Source organism: Schistosoma mansoni, assembly GCF_000237925.1.
Source record: "Schistosoma mansoni, WGS project CABG00000000 data, chromosome 1 unplaced supercontig 0071, strain Puerto Rico, whole genome shotgun sequence".
Lineage (NCBI taxonomy): Eukaryota > Metazoa > Platyhelminthes > Trematoda > Strigeidida > Schistosomatidae > Schistosoma > Schistosoma mansoni.
The window spans coordinates 1,128,190-1,149,308 of record NW_017385989.1 but is presented as its reverse complement, the minus strand read 5'-3'; the positions used below and the strand labels follow the sequence as shown (position 1 = coordinate 1,149,308).

The 21,119-nt window shown below is 38.2% G+C and overlaps 1 protein-coding gene and 2 non-coding genes across 3 annotated transcripts in view; 2 read left to right on the top strand and 1 right to left on the bottom strand.

The window, feature by feature from the left end:
• Positions 1-20,976, top strand: part of Smp_139150 (hypothetical protein) — a gene marked incomplete at its 5' end in the record, with an annotated part of 25,794 nt that extends 4,818 nt beyond the window's left edge. The window contains 2 exons of the mRNA XM_018791833.1: positions 4,209-4,558; positions 20,862-20,976. Of these exons, the coding sequence (XP_018645055.1) occupies positions 4,209-4,558; positions 20,862-20,924 (413 nt within the window). The 3' untranslated portion in view covers positions 20,925-20,976. The remainder of the gene's footprint in view (positions 1-4,208; positions 4,559-20,861) is intronic.
• On the top strand, positions 13,754-13,821 carry Smp_tRNA_00964_Gln_TTG.1.1. The gene has a single exon. It is a non-coding gene (tRNA).
• On the bottom strand, positions 16,465-16,540 carry Smp_tRNA_02137_Pseudo_TTG.1.1. Its single transcript has one exon. It is a non-coding gene (tRNA).
• Positions 20,977-21,119: the final 143 nt, after the last annotated feature.

Sequence of the window (21,119 nt, the reverse complement as noted above, 5' to 3'; positions counted from 1 at the left end):
TCACTATAAAAATACTCAATCTTCACAAAACCCCCTCTGATATAATCTACTGAAAATGATAACAATGAATAACAGTATACAGTTCATGACATGTCTAATTTCTTAAATAAGTTTTTATATGTGACATCTCTTTGTTAGTGAAAATCTAAGATCAAGAATCTGTTATGATCTTCTGTTTACAAGACACATAAATGAGTTTCTTCAGAAATTTATCAAGATATACTATTTCAATTAGTGTATTCAATATAGACTTTGTCCCTTTATATAAAATCGTTCTGATAACATATTTTGGTAGTCGTGGGAAAACCCCCCCTCTTTTCAGTCAAATCATATGCTCACTGGTGACTGACTTCAATGGATGTTTCCTTGAGTTCTAGTGGGAAGCAATGAGCAGTGGAGTTCAACCAAGTCTGTTGTAGAAATATCAACTCACTGAAAACAATTGGTGAACGGTTACTCAAAATCGTGAATTGGTTGAAGTTAGACAATAACACCGTCGGATGGCAGCCGGCTCACTGGTCTATCGGTCAAGTGCTATGGCGCGAGACTGATAGGTCCTGTGTTCGAATCTCGAGAGTGCGGGATCGTGGATGTGTACTGCTGAGGAGTCCCATAATAGGACGAAACGGCCGTCTAGTGATCCCAGGTTTTTCATGGTTGTCTAGCTTCAATTGACTCATGCTTTCAACTATGAAAATAAGAGAATAATAAAGAATTTGGAACTTTGATTATTTAAGACTTTAACAAATGACAATGAATACGTTTACCCTGTATACACAATACTGACTTTTCTAATTGTACGAGAAAGCTTAAATAATGCTGAGAGAATGGAAACTCATTTTGTCAGGTTTCTAATTAACTCTGAATATGTTTTGATAGAGACTCGTATTCAAAAGGTCTTCAATTATGAGATATCTCATGAATTCATTAATATCTTGATTCAGCTATGCTGGATGTTCTAGAATCTACTTCGATAGTATATGCATTGAGTCACTTATTTGCCTAACTTGACAGGAGCAAATTTAATGGAATAGCTTGTCTTTCAATTTACTGTTAAATATTGGTAGACTAAAGAAGAATAACAATGTTGCCATGAAGAATGTTGTTTTGAAGAAGTTAAAAGTTATATTCCTTCAGATATCTACAGTTTTGTCATTTTTGAAATCACTGATCATGCGAAACACTTTCTTCCACACTGTGTTCTTGGTATTATCTTCGGGTAGATTATTCACACTAATAAACATATTCAGTCAGTCACCTACAACGTAGGTTCAGGCACATTTATGCATCGGTCCAAGTTGCCATACCTCGTTAGCACAACAAGATGAACTCCGGATTCATAGTAGTTAATTTAGTGGTGGTAATATATAAAAGATACTTTGTATATAAGGATATAGTATAGGAAGAAAGAAAGTCATGAAGCAATTTTAATCACAAGGTTTAAGGGAAGATAAACTGTGTATACACCTGCGCCATTGTGATTGATTCTGAGACATGTCACCTAGAGTTTCCAACCATCGGTTACGATAGTCACGCGGACCCCAACCAGGTAGTCTGCTTCTGCCAACATGACTCAGACTAGAAGTTAGTGACTTTAAGCACTGATGCCACGTTTTGGTTTGGCAACCCCTAACTTTTTTCGAACTATCCCCTACACTAGTCAGCATAGCGCGTCGTGGTAATCGGTGTTCATATTACTAATTGTCGTCATAGAAAAAGGGTTATATGTTTATAATTCTACAGCTTAATTCACTAAAAAAAATAAACTTTTTTTGTAACCATTCTTGCTTGTTTTTATACCTCATTTAATCATTAAATATGAAGATATTAAGAGGATAAAGTGAATAAATTTTAAAAGCAATTAGTTATTTACTCCTGTTACCCCATGTGGAGGATCATAAGCTTCCCACCAACATTCTCGATCGAACTCTGTCCTAGGCAACCTATTAACTGCCCCTAAATGCCGTGGTACGGCCGAGAGTGGGGAGGGATCACCCTCGCTCTCGAAATGCTTTCGCATGGCCACGCGTATACAGCTTTTCTCAGGGAAGTCCTACTCACTGCCTTCTCGTGACGGGGGTGTTGTTTACGAAATTGAGAGGACGAAAAGGAAATGTCCGGTGCCCAAAACGGGTTAGTGGAAATGGCGGATCCACCAAGGAGAGTTGGAAAACCCTGATTTCAAAACAATGGTGTACATGTGCTCCAGTATCCTGAGGGAACAAATGGCGTATGAATCAATCGTTGGTCACCGGCTATCATGGGACTGCATCTCTTCACGATGCTCCACTGCCCTGTGGATCAGACCTTTAGGTCAAAGGCTCGGGGTGTGGCCCTTAAGGAAACCATCTGCTTCAGTTTGGGCAACCGGGCATTATCATGGCCCTCACACAATATCTGGTGCCCCCTTGTACCAATATTTATATGTGCAAATAAATACATAAATAAACTTTATTAATACCATATTATAATATAATTTGATCATTTAAATTGTTTATGAGAAAATACATTGAAGTTGGTAAGATTTAAAGATTAGGAGAATAATTATTAGCTCTTCAGATGACCAATCTTGGTATTGTATCATCCAATGAACACCAGTATAATCTGAAACATCAAAGATAAGTCATTTTATTCAGCATCCATATACTCTCTTTAGAAGTTTTCATTTTAAGAAGATCTTCTTACATACTTAAATAATTCCACTTCAAGGATTAATATTGATACACGTATGTTGTAAATGTAAACCTATGTGGGTGATATTTGGTACTGATTTCTTTAAAAATTAACGGTAACTAACATTTTTCATTATGTAATACATAAATGGTTTGAATAATATTTTCTGTTTATCGTTTTTTTGCGAGTTAGTTTTCTACGGGATGGGGTTGCTAACCCTATTCCCAACCCTCCTCCTTTGTGTGGGCCTAGGACCGGCAGTAGCCTCCGGAGGAGCTACAGGCGGAGTTGTATGATACATACATTCAAAATTATACCGTTAGTATTGCCAAGATAAAAAGAGAATGTTAAGTTCTTCAGAAAGATTCATTGTAAGTAAGTGACGTATATATGTGGTGTATGCTACTTATGTTATCATATTTAAGTAGTATGTAAACACTAGTCAGAAGTAAAATGTCTGTAAGCAGAAGATAAAGAAGATTGAAACTTTTATAGTAGTCAAGATAACAAAAGGAATAAAGAAATAATGATACTTGTAAGAGAGAAGTCAAAGAAGATGTGGAAGTAACGTGTCTGATATATGATTCCCATATTTTACTAGATGACTGTATAATTACACATTAAACAATAAATTGGTTATCTTCACCAAGACGTCGTGCACTACATATATACATACATCTGAATGGAAAGGCAAGAAATTTTTAGTTAATCATTGATTTTCAATATTACTTTACTTACATACGCCTGTTACTCACAATGGAGCATAGGCCGCCGACCAGCATTCTACAACCCACTCTGTCCTGGGCCTTCTTTTCTAGTTCTATCCAATTATTGTTCATTCTTCTCATGTCTCTCTCCGTTTCTCGGCGTAATGTGTCCTTTGATTTTCATCTTCTTCGTTGGCCTTCAGGATTCCATGTGAGGGCTTGTCTTGTGACGGAATTGGGTGATTTCCTCAATGTGTGTCCTATCCACTTCCAGCGCTCCTTCCTGATTTCTTCCTTCACTGGATGAAATCTGGTTTGTTCTCTCCCACAGTAGCTTGTTGCTGATAGTGTCTGGCCATCGAATCCGAAGTATCTTGTGTAGACAGATGTTAATAAACACCTGTATCTTCTGGATGATGGCTCTCGTAGTTCTCTAATTTTCCGCCCCATACAGTAGAACTGTCTTTACATTTGTATTGAAAATTCTGATCTTGGTGTTGGTTGACAGACAGTTGTTTTAAGTTCCAGATGTTTTTCAATATTAGGAAATGTTCAATTTTGATATTTCATTTTCCTGATAGATAGATGGTTATCCACTGTATGTTGATCTATGGTTACAAGTTATGTTTACTATTGTTATCTGTTTCATCTGAAAATCTTTTGTTTTCTGGAAGATTTCATTTGTTGTGTCTACTAGTCTCTCAGAAACATTTCCCTTTATCAATGATGAAAAACAACAAGGTCATCCAAACTGTTTTTTTCTATTTCCTGCAGTTAACATGGAATTGGTTGATTTCTTTGATAAATCATTCTTTACTTTTATTGTAGATGGTAATCCACTACTTGCTTCAGTTTGGGAAGAAAAAGCAGCTGGACCATTTAGTTTAATGCATTCTGGTTATGGTATGGGAGCAGCATTAGCTCCATTATTAGTGAAACCATTTACAATTCCTTCAAATTCAAATCATAATAATGATTCCTTAGTAACAAATATTACTACTAATCAACAGAATAATACAACTGAATTAGTACTTGTCAATGCTATAATCCCTTATTCAATAATTGCTGGAATTGTATTATTATGTGCTTTTTATTTTTTTATAATTACTTGTATTGATCATTCAACCAATTCAAAATCCAATGGAATTGTGTCATTAAAAGGTGATAACAATACCAAGGTAAGTTGTTTTGTTTTGAAAAGGTATTCAATCATTCATATGATGCTTATTAAAACAAACTGGTTAATTATAAACAGAAATGGATGATGACTAGCGGTGTAATCCAGGATGCGCGTTTGATTTGAGGTGATATCGAAGTAATCCTCATAGGAGTCACTCCCGACCGTTGCTGCTACCTTGACGTGGTGGTCGGGCTTGCCTATCGTGATGAAGCAATTGAGCTATGCTGGCTGGAACAATCGTTCCTCAAGGTCCTACCATGCCAGACAGGTCGGTTGAGAAGCGGTAAGACTAAAAGCAGCAATTCCAAGGTCCAAAGGTGAAGTCGTACTGCCGACTGTACAGAGGTGTGACGGCAGTAAGGTGTTTCCTTCAGACAACCAGCATGACAGCGATGCTACCTTCCCACAAAGGAGGGGTGGAGTTAGAATAGGTCGACCATAAAATGCACACCTCGCCTTATCCCACGGATTTCCGTCTCCGGCGGTAAGGTCCTTTGAAGAACGGAGCTAACACGTCTAAAGTCCCCCACAAAAAGGCCGTGCGTGACCGTCATCAAGCAGTTGTCCCTTGGGCACTGCGGTCACGCTCGCAGGTCGTTAAGACCAACACTAATCCAACTTCTTTTTCAGGTACCCCTAGAAGAACCCTTCCTCAGTGTGGGCAACTGGGAAGTGATATTAGCTTTCATACCCGTAACTACACACGAGACCAAGTTGGCCACTTTCGAATCCTTCCTACACGTAATAACTCAGGGTTCTACTTAATGATAGGCAAGCTAAGAATATATTACAGGAACAACTGGAAAAACAGTTAGACAGACATGTAAGTTATGCCCACCCCGAAGCAGCGTGGAATGACATCCGTAAAGCTGTGGAAACAGCAGTGATATCCGCTAGTAAGGTAAGTCATAAGGTCAGGGAGAAACAATGGATCTCGGCAGCATCTACCACACTGATAGATGCTCGAAAACTCATCCCGTCTGGCTCTGAACATAACGAAGAGCGGGGTCAGCTTAAGCGAAGGCTAATAAAAAGCCTACGCAATGATCGTGAACAGTGGTGGGTAGCGAAAGCAAGAGAGATGGAAAAGGCAGCGGCAATAGGTAACAGCAGACAGCTATTCAGACTTATTAAAGAAACCGGCATTAGGAACCCGACTATTAGCGAAACTATCTCAGACAAAGATGGGCATATCATTCATTCTCAATCCAGGAGATTGGATCGATGGGCAGAACACTTTAGGGATCAGTTCAACTGGCCTTCAGCCACACTTCAGTTACCCACGATCCTCAGTCGTCCTGAATGGCAAATTGATGTAAGTCCTCCAACTCTCTTCGAGGTTGAAAAAGCTATAGGAAATCTGAAGCGAGGGAGAGCCGCAGGCCCTGACAGGTTTACCCCTGAGATTTTTAAGGATGGTGGTCCAGTACTAGCAGCGAGATTGACTGAGGTCTTAGGTAGAATCTGGGAACTGGACGTAATTCCATCTGACTGGTCCCAATCACTGATTGTGCCAGTCTATAAGAAAGGACAAAAGTCCCCCTGTGACAATCACAGAGGAATCAGTTTGACTAATATAGTGTCTAAAATATTAGCTTCAATAATACTTGGACGCCTAGCCAAAGCTCGCGAAGAGCAGACTAGAGAAAACCAGGCTGGTTTCCGACCTGGACGTGGTTGCATAGACCAGATATTCACTCTACGTCAGGTCCTAGAACATAGACATACATTCAGACGTCCCACAATAGTAGTATTTCTTGACCTTAAGGCGGCATTTGACTCCGTTGATCGTGAGGTTCTATGGCAGTGTTTGTCAGTGAAAGGAGTACCAAAGAAGTACTTACTTACTTACTTACTTACGCCTGTTACTCCCAATGGAGCATAGGCCGCCGACCAGCTTTCTCCAACCCACTCTGTCCTGGGCCTTCTTTTCTAGTTCTTTCCAGTTCTTGTTCATTCTTCTCATGTCTGTCTCTATTTCTCGGCGTAATGTGTTCTTTGGTCTTCCTCTTCTCCTTCGACCTTCAGGATTCCATGTGAGGGCTTGTCTTGTGACACAATTGGGTGATTTCCTCAAAGTGTGCCCAATCCACTTCCAGCGCTTCTTCCTGATTTCTTCCTCCGCTGGAATCTGGTTTGTTGTCTCCCACAGTAACTTGTTGCTGATAGTGTCTGGCCATCGGATCCGAAGTATCTTGCGTAGACAGCTGTTAATAAACACTTGTATCTTCTGGATAATGGCTTTCGTAGTTCTCCACGTCTCTGCCCCATACAGTAGAACTGTCTTGACATTTGTATTGAAAATTCTAACCTTGGTGTTGGTTGACAATTGTTTTGAGCTCCAGATGTTTTTCAGCTGTAGGTATGCTGCTCTTGCTTTGCCGATCCGCGCCCTCACATCTGCATCTGATCCACCGTGTTCATCAATGATGCTGCCCAGATATGTAACGGTTTTCACATCCTCCAAAGCTTCTCCGTCAAGTGTAATTGGATTGGTGCATATTGTATTGTATCGGAGAGTCTTGCTTTTCCCTTTGTTTATATTGAGACCTACTGCTGCTGAGGCTGCTGCTACACTGGTCGTTTTCTCCTGCATTTGTTGTTGCGTTTGTGATAGAAGAGCCAGATCATCCGCGAAGTCTAAATCGTCAAGCTGCATCCTGCCTGTCCACTGTATCCCGTGCATTCCTCCAGATGTTGACGTCTTCATGATCCAGTCGATCACCAGGAGAAAGAGAAAGGGTGAGAGTAGGCAACCTTGCCTAACACCGGTCTTTACCTCGAACGAGTCGGTGAGTTGTTCTCCGTGGACGATTTGGCAGTTTAGTCCATCATAGGAGTTCCGTATGATGTTGACTATCTTCTCAGGCACGCCGTAGTGTCGAAGAAGCTTCCATAGTGTCGTCCTGTCCACGCTATTAAATGCCTTCTCGTAGTCGATGAAGTTGATGTACAGTGATGAATTCCATTCGATTGATTGTTCCACAATGATACGTAGAGATGCGATTTGATCTGTGCACGATCTATCCTTACGAAATCCAGCTTGTTGATCTCGAAGTTGAGCGTCCACGGAATCCTTCATCCTGTTTAACAATACTCTGTTGAAGACTTTTCCTGGTATTGAGAGGAGAGTGATGCCCCTGTAGTTGTCGCACTTGCTCAGATCGCCTTTCTTTGGTATCTTGATGAGAAGTCCTTCTTTCCAGTCTGTTGGTACATGTTCTTCGTCCCAAATCTTACTGAAAAGAATGTGGAGTATCTTGGCAGTTGCTGTTACATTTGCTTTCAGTGCCTCTGCCGGGATGTTGTCTGGTCCCGCTGCTTTGCCACTCTTGATTTGTCTAATGGCCATGCTGATCTCTTCAATTGTTGGTGGGGCAATATCGATTGGGAGGTCTGTGGGTGCTGCTTCGATGTTGGGTGGGTTCAGTGGAGCTGGTCGATTCAAGAGTTCCTTGAAGTGTTCTACCCACCTGTTTCGTTGTTCTTCAATATCGTTGATTACTTTGCCTTCCTTGTTTTTCACTGGTCTTTCTGGTTGACGGTAATTTCCAGCAAGTTTCTTTGTTGTATCATACAGTTGTCTCATGTTTCCCTCTCTTGCAGCCTTTTCCGCTGTCATCGCTAAATCTTCCACATATTTACGTTTGTCGGTCCTGATGCTCCTCTTCACTTGCTTGTTTGCCTCTGTGTATTCGGCTTGTGCCTTGGCTTTTTCTGCTCTTGTTCGGCTGATATTGATTGCTACCTTCTTGTTCCTCCTTGCTTCAATTTTATCCAGTGTACCAACAGTGATCCATTCCTTGTGATGGTGCTTCTTTTGGCCCAGAACCTCCTGACATGTTGAAACGATTGCCTCCTTGATACCTTTCCAGCTGCTCTCTATGGTGGTTCCCTCTCCATTGAGTAGGTCATGAAAGGCCTGGAACCTGTTGCTGAGGGCTATGTTAAATTCGTTGAGTTTGTCAGCATCTCGAAGAAAGGCCGTGTTAAACTTTTGTGATGTTGTCCGCGCCATTGTCCAGTGCTTCTTGAGTTTTAGTTTCATCTTGGCGACCAGCAAATGGTGATCGGATGCTATATCAGCTCCTCTTCTGGTTCTCACATCCTCCATCGTCCTCCTGAACTTTTTGTTGATGCAGACATGGTCGATTTGATTTTGTGTAGTGTGATCCGGTGAAATCCAAGTGGCTTTGTGTATGTTTTTGTGTGGGAATATGGTGCCACCTATGACCAGTTTATTGAAGGCACATAGGTTTGCAAATCTCTCACCGTTTTCGTTCCTTCCTCCCAGTCCATGTTGTCCCATGACGTCTTCGTATCCAGTGTTGTCCTTTCCAACCTTGGCATTGAAATCTCCCATTAGAATGGTCAGGTCCTTGGTTGGGCACTTCTCGAAGATTGACTGCAGCCTATCGTAGAATTGGTTTTTAGCGTCTTCATCGTAGTCGTTGGTCGGCGCATAGCATTGGATGATGTTCATTGTAATGCCCTCTCTTTGTTTTGAAGGAGGCTTTGATGATCCTCGGTCCATGAGATTCCCATCCTATAAGTGCATTTTGTGCTTTTCTAGACAGCATCAGTGCCACTCCTTGTGTATGTGGGGCATTTTCTTCTTCATGACCGGAGTATAACAGAAGTTCCCCTGAAGACAGTCGTTGTTGTCCAACCTGCGTCCAATGTGTTTCACTGATTCCAAGCACTTCCAGGTTGTATTTCCTCATTTCCGCAGAAATTTGGAAGACTCTGCCGGTCTCCCACATTGTCCGGACATTCCATGTACCTATAAAAATTTTCGCTCTGGTTGTAAGAAGGTGCATCGGCCTCATGACTTCCGAAGGAACTCGGCTTTCATCATGAGACGTCATTTTTCCTTCTACTCCCAGGGCAGAGTTTAAATGGTTTGAATGATTTTTTCTGGTTAGCGTTTTTTTAGCGAGTTGATTTTCTACGGGATGGGGTCGCTAACCACATGCCCAACCCTCCTCCTTTACCCGGGCTTGGGACCGGCAGTAGCCCCTGGAGGAGCTACAGGCGGAGTTGCCAAAGAAGTACATTAACCTCATAAAGACTCTCTACTCGAACACAACTGGTCGAGTTAGAGCCTATGGCGAACTGTCATCAGAATTAGTTACCTCAAGTGGTGTTCGTCAGGGCTGTCCACTCTCCCCATTCTTGTTTAACTTTGTCATTGACATGCTTTTAGAGATATCACTTTCATCATCTCAATCTCCTGGAGTTGAACTTTTACCGGGAGATTCATTTGTTGACTTAGAATACGCCGACGACATAGTTTTATTCGGTGAAGACGCTGACAAAATGCAGAGTCTTCTGACCACTATAAGCAACAATGCAGGCATGTTTGGGATGCGATTCTCTCCCTCGAAGTGCAAAATGTTACTTCAGGATTGGGTTATATCGGCACCTGAACTAATGATAGGGAGTGAAGTAGTTGAGCGTGTTGACAGCTTCACTTATCTTGGGAGTCTTATCAGCCCTTGTGGTCTGGTGTATGACGAAATCTCATCACGGATACAGAAGGCTCGTCTAGCTTTCGCCAACTTGCGCCATTTATGGCGTAGGCGAGATATCCGTCTAGCAACCAAAGGACGGGTTTACTGTGCAGCAGTCCGTTCCGTCCTACTTTATGGCAGTTAAACATGGTCGATAAGAGTAGAGGATATTCGTAGGCTACTAGTATTCGATCATAAGTGTCTTCGACTCATTGCTCGTATATCCTGGGACCACCGGGTAAGTAATGCAGATGTTAGGAAACGGGTACTAGGAAAGGATGGCAAATCGATTGATGAAGTACTGAAACTTCATCAGTTGAGATGGCCGGGACACGTGATACGTATGCCAAACTACCGTCTGCCCCGACGTGCAATGCTTTATAGTGTAGGAGCAGGTTGGAAGAAAGCTAGGGGCGGCCAGACCAAAACATGGCATAAATCCATGAAGTCTCTGACAAGTGGACTGGGCCATGTTGGTAGGTGTAGACTACCTGGTTGGGATTCGCGAGATGATAGCAACCGATGGTTAGAGACCTTGAATGACATGGCTCAAAATCATTTGCTATGGCGAAGGTGCATCCACTCTTTGTGTTCTACCAAATTCTAATCTTCTGAATTCTTCATATCCGTATCCTTTTTCTCTTTCCAAATTTATTTCACCGTATTATGCTCCTTCAATAACATCTTCAAACCCTTATCTTTCACATAATACTTATACTCTTACTACTTCTACCACTATGGGATTTGAATTGACAACTTCATCTTTGTGCTAATGTGGTATGGCAACTCGAACTGATGTACGTACGTACGTACGAAGTTCTACGTTGTAACTGACTGACTGACTGAATCCTCATAGGATGGACATATGCCAATAAGACACTGATCAATTGAAGTCCTAAACAGCAATCTCAAGATTCAAACAAACAATGTAAAATGAAATCAAACTGGTTAATTGTTATACTAATGTCATAGAGGAGAATTACTGTGATTTGATTAGACGTGTTACATTGATTGAGTACGTGCCCTGTTTGATATATGAACGTGCTGATTCCCGCCAATGAGAGAAGAGAGAATTTACGATCGGAGCAATGATACACAAAAGCTGTATGAACAGTCTTAAGTACTTGTCGATCCTGCTTTCTGCCTATCCCAGCCAGTTAAGTCCAAAACACCAATAACAACCTCTGCAACATGAATCAGTGAAAACATGACTTTTAAGCCTAGTCTTCGGGTATCATATTAACTAATGATAAGATTGATATAGTTATAAATGGAAAATTATTCAAATTATGGAATACTCAAACTCTTTCTGTGCCTAGACGCAGAACTTAGTAGAAATGTGATGATAAAACTGTTGTCTTTATTTCAATGTTAGTGTACATTACATAAACCAAGATTGATTTGTGTACTTATCATCGTTTATTGTAGGTCAGATTATTCCATTTTATCTTACCGGTTAATTGTAATTTTAATGATTTGAAACACACTGTTGAATAGGCATATAACGTACAATCTTATAAGCTGGAAAATAGATGATCAGTGAACAAATTTTTAAGAGAGGTTCATCAGTCTAGGTAGCAAATGAAACCGTAGTATAGAAACTAAAAGCCCACTTGATTGTCACTGGTTTCCAACACTTGTCTGACTTTGGTAAAGTCAGGTTTTCTGAGCTAGGTGGTTTGAAAAGTGAACTTTTTTACTGCTTTTCTAGACAACATCACTATAAGTACAAGCTCCGATTAGTTGTTGTTAGTAAGTAATTCTCTAACTGTTTTGAAGTTTATGGTGATGATTTTATTTAGAATGATAACGAAAACTTCATGGAAAATCGACTAGTTCAGAGAGCATAACTTTCACAAAATCATCATCTTAAACTCAAAATCTCACCTCCATCTTGAAATTTTTCTACATTCAATCACGTGGTAAGTATAAACGTCAACTGTTCACATTGTATCACTTGATAACTAGGAAATATGATCATTGAGGATTAACACGAGCGAGGGATTGGTAACATAAAGATCATAAGCATCTTCACAACATTATTTATGTATTCTAGAAGCACTTAATGAGCAATATGGATTTCGGATATGTATCCTGGAGATAACAAGTTGATCTCTGAGGTTGTTAATTTTTCTATTACTGCATAACTCAAGGAGCTGTTAGTGTTATAGTCTTTGAACTGGATAGGTTGTTTTGAAACTTTTTCATTGTATTTTTGAACAACATCATCAGAGCGCGTACTTCAAGAAATGATCTAGAGCAATGCCTTTACGAATAACTAACAGCTTATTTTGTTGACCTGAAATTTGATTCTGAAGAAAAACATAAGCTTCACAACCAATCCATCCATCTCAAAAATCACATCACCTCCAACATCTTGATTTCAAGCTACAATTATTATCCATCATCTCATGATGAGCTATACAAATAACTATATATTAGATGCATGTTACATAGATGTTCTGATGTAGTTTTATTGATAGAGTATATCAGGATAATAATTGTATACAACTGTTTGTAAAAATGGAACTCAAAACAATTTTCAACCAACACCAAGATCACAATTTTCAATACACATGTCAAGGCAGTTCTACTGTATGAGGCGGAAAGTTGGAGAACTACGAAAGCCATTATCCAAAAGATACAGATGTTTATTAACAGCTGTCTACGCAAGATACTTCGGATCCGATGGCCAGACACTATTAGCAACAACCTATTGTGGGAGAGAACAAACCAGATTCCAATGAAGGAAGAAATGAGGAAGAAGCGTTGGAAGTGGATAGGACACACATTGAGGAAATCACTCAACTGCGTCACAAGACAAGCCCTCACATGGAATCCTGAAGGTCAAAGGAGAAGTGGAAGACCAAAGAACACTTAATATCGAGAAATAGAGACAGACATGAGAAGAATGAACAACAGTTGGATAGAACTAAAAAGGAAGGCTCATGACAAAGTGTGTTGTAGAATGCTGGTCGGCGGCCTATACTCCATTGGAAGTAACAGGCGTAAGCAAGTAAGCAAGTGTGTAAAAATGCCCTTGTATGGATAAGTAAACTACGCCACTGCTTAAAATAAATGAAATATAGCACAATTCGTACCTATAACATAATGACTTCAAGGCAAGTGTAGTATCTACTTATCTATCAATTTAGAAAGTTGATCAATAATCAAGTAATTGTGGGTAAAAAAGGCATCTAACGTGCGTATAAGAGAGAAGAAAAAAAGGACAATTACGACCACAGATTGGTGTATGGAAGTGTATTATTAATATTACGTAGTGAAAAAGTAATAGTAATGGGAAAAACAGAAAGGTACAACTGGAAAGAATTTTTTCAGTTAAGGAAGTTATAATCACTTTTTATGAAGAAAGTAATAGAAGTTTATAGCAAGATCACCATTGGCTTCTATTCTGTGTCGTATTTGATAACATCTTTAGTCACTGTATTACATCATCTCTCGTACCCCAGCCAGGGAGTCGGGAAGGACCAACAGAAGTCAGCCCTTTGCAGCTTTCTTTCATATCACGACACCATGTTATACACTAACCACCTTTATGCTTTTTCCAACCAGTTTCAGCGTCGTCGGCAAATAATGGACGACGTGGAATTCTTTGGGACAACATTCGTAGAACATATCCAAGTGTCAACTTACAATTCCAAACTTATAAAAAAACAAAACACAAGGCCGAGTGGATAACGCGATGGCGTTTGAAGCCAACGGTACTGGGTTCGAGTCCCAGAGTGAACATCAAATCTGAGATGCAGGTACATCCAGCTGACGAATCACAAATAGGACGGAACGCGCGTCCTTGATTCCACTTCTAGCCACTATCCATCTTTTCTTACCAAGTATCTTGATGTTTAAACTGAATCCTCTCATTATCATATACATTATTAGGAAACAAGTTAACCAGACAGAAAGTTCAAACAATTTACTGTCTAGGCAAAAAAGTAGAAAAACCAAAACAACTTTATCGATTGATTTTTCTGTCAATCATAAAAAAAACGATGAAAATTGAAAAACAAAAAAAAACTGTAAATGATTATTAACTTTTATATAGATGAAATCATGAGTCTATTGAAGCTAGAAAACCATGGAAAACCTGAAAGGACGAAATAGCTGTCAAGTGCTTCCAGGTTTTCCATGATGTTCTAGCTTTAACTGACTCATGATTTCAACTATATAAAATTACTAAAGTCTCCACAGAACCCTCTTCTGATTATTTACTTTGTTTGCTAGGAAAGTTTTATATCAATAAAAGTTATAGATAAGAGGAAATCAATCAGAAATTAGGAAGTTACTTTTAAGATTCTGGTCAAAATTAAGAAGATAAGTGACATTTATTTCATAGAATATAAATATCTAAAGCATTATAAGTAAAGATGAATGATGGTTGGCAGGAGAATCCAGAATGCGCGTTTCGTTCTATTTGAGACTTGCTGACTGGATGTAAATTTATCTCAGAGTTGATATTCATTCCGGGACTCAGACCCAGTACTCTTTACTGCAAACTTCACCGCGTTATCCACTTAGCAGGATGTACATATACTAATAGGAAACTGATCAGTTGCAGTTCTAAACATCAATGGCGAAATTCAAGCAACCAAACTGGTGGCAATCTAGATTCAGCAGCTAAGTGGGTAACGCGATGGCGCTTGAAGAGAAAATCACTGGGTTCGACTTTAGGAGTGAAAATCAACTCCGGGATGCAGGCATATTCAGTTGACAAGTCTCACATGGGGTGAAACGCACGTCGTGGATTCTACTGTTAACCACCACCCATCTTTGCTTATAATGCTTGCAACTTAAGGCGATGTCGAGTCAGTCTTCACAAGATGAACATACGCCAATAAGAGACTGATCAATTGCAGTCTTAAACATCAATAGGAAGATTCAAGCAAGAAATACAAAAGTGAATGAATATCTCAGTAGAAATACTTTCCTATGGTGTTTAGATAGATAATATAGAATAGAGAAATTTCAATTTTACCATCAACTTGCAGCGATTCGGAAGACTCTCATGGTCTCCCACATTGTACGAGCATTCCATGTTCCCAAATAATGGTTTCTCTGGTTGTTAGAAGCGTCATCAGCCTCATGGCTTCTGAAGGAACTCGGCTTTCACCATGAGGCGTCATAACTCTTCTGTAAGAAGACCTTCTTACTCCTAAGGCAGAGTTAAAATGGTTTGAATGATTTTTTCTGGTTAGCGTTTTTGGCGAGTTAGTTTTCTACGAGATGGAGTCGCTAACCCGATGCTCAATCCTCCTTCTTTGTGTTGGCTTGGGACCGGCAGTAGCTCCCTGAGGGGATAAAGGCGGAGTTGCTTTTACCAGCATTGAGTGAAAATAACTGATTTTATTCCATTATAATTGTTCTTAGTAAACTGAATAATACCCAAACTGATAACGTAAGAATGATATAACAGTTAATGATTTTCAAACACAGTTTTTGTATATCGCAAACCTTATCTGGTTAGTGAATTCACTAGTAAACGTCTTAGAGGCAATGCGGAATTTTCCAGGAAACTGTTTCTGGCTTTGAAAAGTATCAGGAAGGAAACCACTAGTGCAAATATATTCACAATCAGGTTAATACTATTATGTAACAGCACTTCACTAATAACATCGATATACTGATAGTAAGAGTTAAAAAACTGGTTACACTATCAAAGCCACTGTACCCTGAAAAGCTTCGTAATTTCTTCAGTAAAATACTTATAATTTATACAAATTCTTTCCTAATTATCAGTACATAGATTTGTGCAGGTTATTGATTGTTATTGGCATCACAAACTTACCTAAGTTAGATATCTATTGTAAATCAGGTAACATTAGATAGCTATTTCGTCCCATTTTGGGGCTCCTAAGAAGTGGGTATTCACAAATCCCCCACCGTGGATTGTAGTAAAGGTCTTTGGTCTCTCGACAAACTCTTATCTTTTCGAGTATAAGACCAAAATCTAACTGTAAAAATATCTAACTTTAGTTGATTCGTAACATTACACAAATATTTTTCATTGTCTTCAGTGAGTAACTGCCACATACTGGCACACTTGAACTTTATTACTCATAGTCTCTTCTTAGTTAAAATGACTTGAAATGACCAATCTCATTATAATATAGTTTTTAGTTCAAATCAAAAGTTTAAACAATCTATCATACAAAATTGACTTAGTATTGTTTGTTTGATTCTTCCCGTCGATGTGTTTGGACTGCAACTAGTCAGTCTCGTATTGACATATGTGCATACCGTGCGTATTGCCTCGATATAGCGTTAGTTTACAATTATTATAAGCAAAGATGGATAGTGGCTAGCAGTGGAATCCAGGATGCACGTTTCGTTCTATTTGTGACTCAGCTGGATGTACCTGCATCTAATAGTTGATGTTCACTCTGGGAGTAACTCGAACCCAGTACCTTTCGCTTCAAACGCCATTGCGTTGTCCACTAGGCCAAACAAACAATACTAGTGAATTTAAACTTCAACCCATTACACAAGCAAGTGGCTAACAGGACTGAGTAGCTAAGTGTTTAATGCGATGGCGTTTGAAGCGAAAGGTACTGGGTTCGAGTGCTATAGTGAACATCGACTCTGAGATGCAGGTACATCCAGCTCACGAGTCCCAAATAGGACTAAACGCGCGTCAAACTGGATTCCACTGCTAGCCCCTATCCATCCTTGCTTACAATCTATCATACAGTTTAATTCATAAAATATGATTCTACAAATGATCTTTTCTTGTTTTTTTTATTTCAAAATTCCTAACTACTTAATCATTGGAATGTTGAATAATAAATCAATCGAACTGATACAATCTTTTGTCTTTTTCTTCTCTTTCTTCTTTACTGTCAATGTTACAGATAGATAGATACATAGATAGATAGATAAGTAGGTAGGTAGGTAGATAGATAGATATTTCTTATTGTATATAATCAGAGTAATTTTGTTTGATTTTTTGAGATAGATAAAAGGTTTTATGGTTTCTAATGTTTACGTCAACAATATATATGTATCTATGATTTGGCAAAATAGTTGTTATGCCAAATACTTGTAAACTAAACAAAGAGCTAGTAGTACTTTAACTAGATTAAAAAGAAAAAAAACATTTTGCCGAATATATAGTTTATCTTGAGATGATGGAGAAGATTTGTAGCTCAGGTAGGTGAGGTGCACAGGACAAGCTGTGAACCACATGTGGAGAAATTCAAACATTTCACTTCTACTCGAAGTTTGTGCTTATGATATCGTTCAGAAGGATGATGAGTGCTCCACAACCAAATCATCCAATTCAGAGAACAAAACTCCATCAAAATATGGTTTATCTTATAGCTAGATATACAATAAAAATAGTAATAATACATATTTCGGGTAGAGATTAAACTCATATCAGTTTATGACTTTAAAACTTACTTACTTACGCCTATCATTCTTCGTGGAGTTGCATAGGCCGCTGACTAGCATTCTCTATCGAACTCTATCCAGGGCGATCCTTTCCAGTTGTTTGTGATTTTGAAATTACTTAGTTGTAATTTAATAATTCATCTTTTCTAACTTGAAGCCATTTTAGATATAGTATAATATTACTCAGGTTAGATAATGAACATAACTGCTTCAATCGCTGAACCCCACTGTAGTGAACAACATACTAGTGGTGATATATATGCATACTGTGCGTATTGCCTCCATATAGTCCTAATTCACAAGCATTATAAGCAAAGATGGATAGTGACTAGCAGTGGGATCCAGAACGCGCGTTTCGTCCTATTTGGGACTCGTCAGTTGGATGTACCTGCATCTCAGAGTTGATGTTCACTCTTGGACTCAAACCCAGTACCGTTCGCTTCAAACACCTTCGCGTTATCCACTCGGCCAGTGAGTCCACTGACGAGTCTCAAATAGGACGAAACGCGCGTCCTGGATTCCACTGCTAGCCACCATCCACCTTTGCTTACGAATCTAATTTGTTCGATTAATACAGAACAGTAGTATCAGTAGTATATGTAGATATGGAAGTAACTGGTTTATTGTAGAATATACTGACCTGTACATGATGATTGGATTCACCTTATTATGACTATGAAATGTTTTCATGTTACTGATAAGAGTAAACTTTTCTTCTCTGGCTGTTATAAATACAATAATATTCGCTCCATTATTTGCATATGCATAAAAGCAACCATGCACATACGCCAACATTATTGTTCTATTACCCGAACTACAACAGTTTGTATTTCTACTAAATGATCTTTGCATCTGTATATCCAATACAGTCAATGTTATCTTCACTCTTGTTCTATCTCTTGAAATTGAGATCCATTCGAAGTGTTTGTATTATTCAGTTCATGATAATCAAGATAGAATTTTGACCCTCAAGAATACACATCTTAAGTATTACAGATGTTAATAGCTAACTAAACTCAATAGGTTAGTAGATACTTCATTAATGTGTTTAAGAATTAGTACATTGTTCAAATCTTGGTTTCAAACATCAATATTGTATATTGTATTTGTATTCAGCTGATTGATTTCAAATAGGATGAAACTCATCTCACCGAATTCTATTGTTATACATAATCTAAATAAGATGAACTTTTAAAGATTTCATACATATATACTATTTTGTAATATTAGTTCTAAAGTATAAATCATAATCACTAACAATGGAATCCAAGACGAAAGTTTTGTCTTATTTGAGACTTATCAACTGGATACACATATCAGAAGGGGTTTGGTGGGGATTTTATTAATTTTATAGAGTTGAGATCATGAGTCAATTGAAGCTAGACCAACATGGAAAACCTGGAAGCACTGAAAGGCCGTTTTGTCCTATTATGGGATTCCTCAGCAGTGCGCATCCACGATCCCGCACTCGCGAGATTCCAACCCAGGATCTACCAGTCTCTCGCCAGAGCACTTAACCCAATAGACCACTGAGCCGGCTGTCAGCCGACGTTGTTAATGTCTAACTTCAACCAATCCACGAAGTTTGAGCAACCATTCACCAATTGTCTTCAGTGTGTTGATATCTCCCAACAGACTTGGTTGAACTCCACTGGTTACTATTTCTCACTAGAACTCCAGGAAAAACCTCATGGAATCAGTCACTAGTGAGCACATGATCATTATCAGAAAGGGATTTTGCGGAGGTTTTAGTAATTTTATAGAGTTGAGATCATGAGTCAATTGAAATTATAAATATTGTTCTATTTTCAGTAGATAGGGGTTGATGCTATATAAATTTCTCTGATTTGTAATCCCATTGTTGTCTATCTCACCCCCGTGTCAACTATATTTATTCTGATCATCATTTATCTTACGATTTTATTTCACTTATAAACTGATTCAAGTTAACACTTCATACTAGTCAGCTTCAACATTAACCATTCGATTTAATTTTTTATACTACAAACAATCCTTGATTCAGAAGAGGTTTTGTAGATATCATAGTAATTTGAATAGTTTAGATCATGAATCAATTGAAGCTAGATCACCATGGAAAATCTGTCCTAGACAATCCTTTCCAGTTCTTTCCAGTTCACATTTATCCTTTTCATATCTGCTTCTACTTCCTGACGTAATGTGTTCTTTGTAAAATCTCAGTATGAATGTATTTGTTTGAAAAAGCTTGAACTAGATTGTCAGCTGGAACATTGGATTTACTTCGAATTCATTCGCTGAGATTTTACAAATATATGTATTTTTTCCTATTTAATATCTCACATCAACTCAGCGCCTTACATACTGTGAAACTGTTCGTTCTAATTTAGATAAAAGTTCTTGTATAAAACAAAAGAAATCATTATTGTTGAATTTAGTTTTCATTGTTGGAAGCATGAGTCAATTGAAGGTAGACCACCAAGGAAAACTTGGAAGCACTGGACGGTTGTTTCGTCCTATGCTTCGTCCAGGATTCCAGGTCTTAAATCAACTCAGCGCCCTAAATCCTATGAAACGATTCATTCTAATTTAGATGAAAATTCTTATATTATTATTATTCTCCTCATATTTCCTTAAAAAAACTTAAACCAGATTTTCGAATGTAACGTTGAATTTTCATTCATGAGATGGTGGTTAAAGGTGATCAACAGGAAACCATGGACCCGTGTTTCGTGCTACTTTATACTCGTCAGCAAGCTGTACCTGTAATCTTGAGTGAATTAGTGATCCCTGACGGATTCGATCCTGTATCACTCAGTTTCACAGTCGAAGACGTTACCACTGAGCTATCCATGCCGCGACCAACCTCTTGTAGGACTGAGATCTAATCACAATTGATTGATCACTGGGTGATGATCAACATCATCTTATCTCAACATAGTGCACACAGTGTCAAGCCATTTAGACTAATGGCCACATTGCAACTTGATCGATAGTATTCAATCAGCACTAAGAAAGAATTGACATGCATGACATTGATCACCACACAGTGATCAATCAATTGTAATTTTCATTCGTATTCATTCATTAAAATTTTACAAAAAATATTTTTTCCTTTTTTTATTGATTATTTATTTATTTTTTTTTTTCTTTTTTTATTGAGTTTTTGTTTATTTATTTTTCTTTTTTCTTTTTTTTCTAAAAAAAAACAGATTACATCATCATCATCATCATCATCAACCAATCAAATTTTTTCTAAAAAATCCTCAAAAAAATTAAATTTAAATTATTTCATAAATTATTTTAAATTCATTCAAACAATTTTATGTCAAAAATTAAAAAAATTAAAAAAAATTTATTTAATTATTATTAGTTGTACATTTATTACTTTTTTTACTATTGTAGGGAATGAACGTGTTTATGGGAAATTTATGTTTACTTATGCATTATATGGACCAATACAACTAACATTAAATGATAGTTATATTATTAATCTTATATATTGGTTATGTTTTTGTTTGGCACGTATTTTAGTATTTTTTATATCAATATGCTTATCAGCACATATCATATTAGTTACCATAGCAACTGGAACATTACTCAGTTCAATTGGTTTATGTATATTACCCTATGAAAAATTATGGTTTTATATATGTACTATAT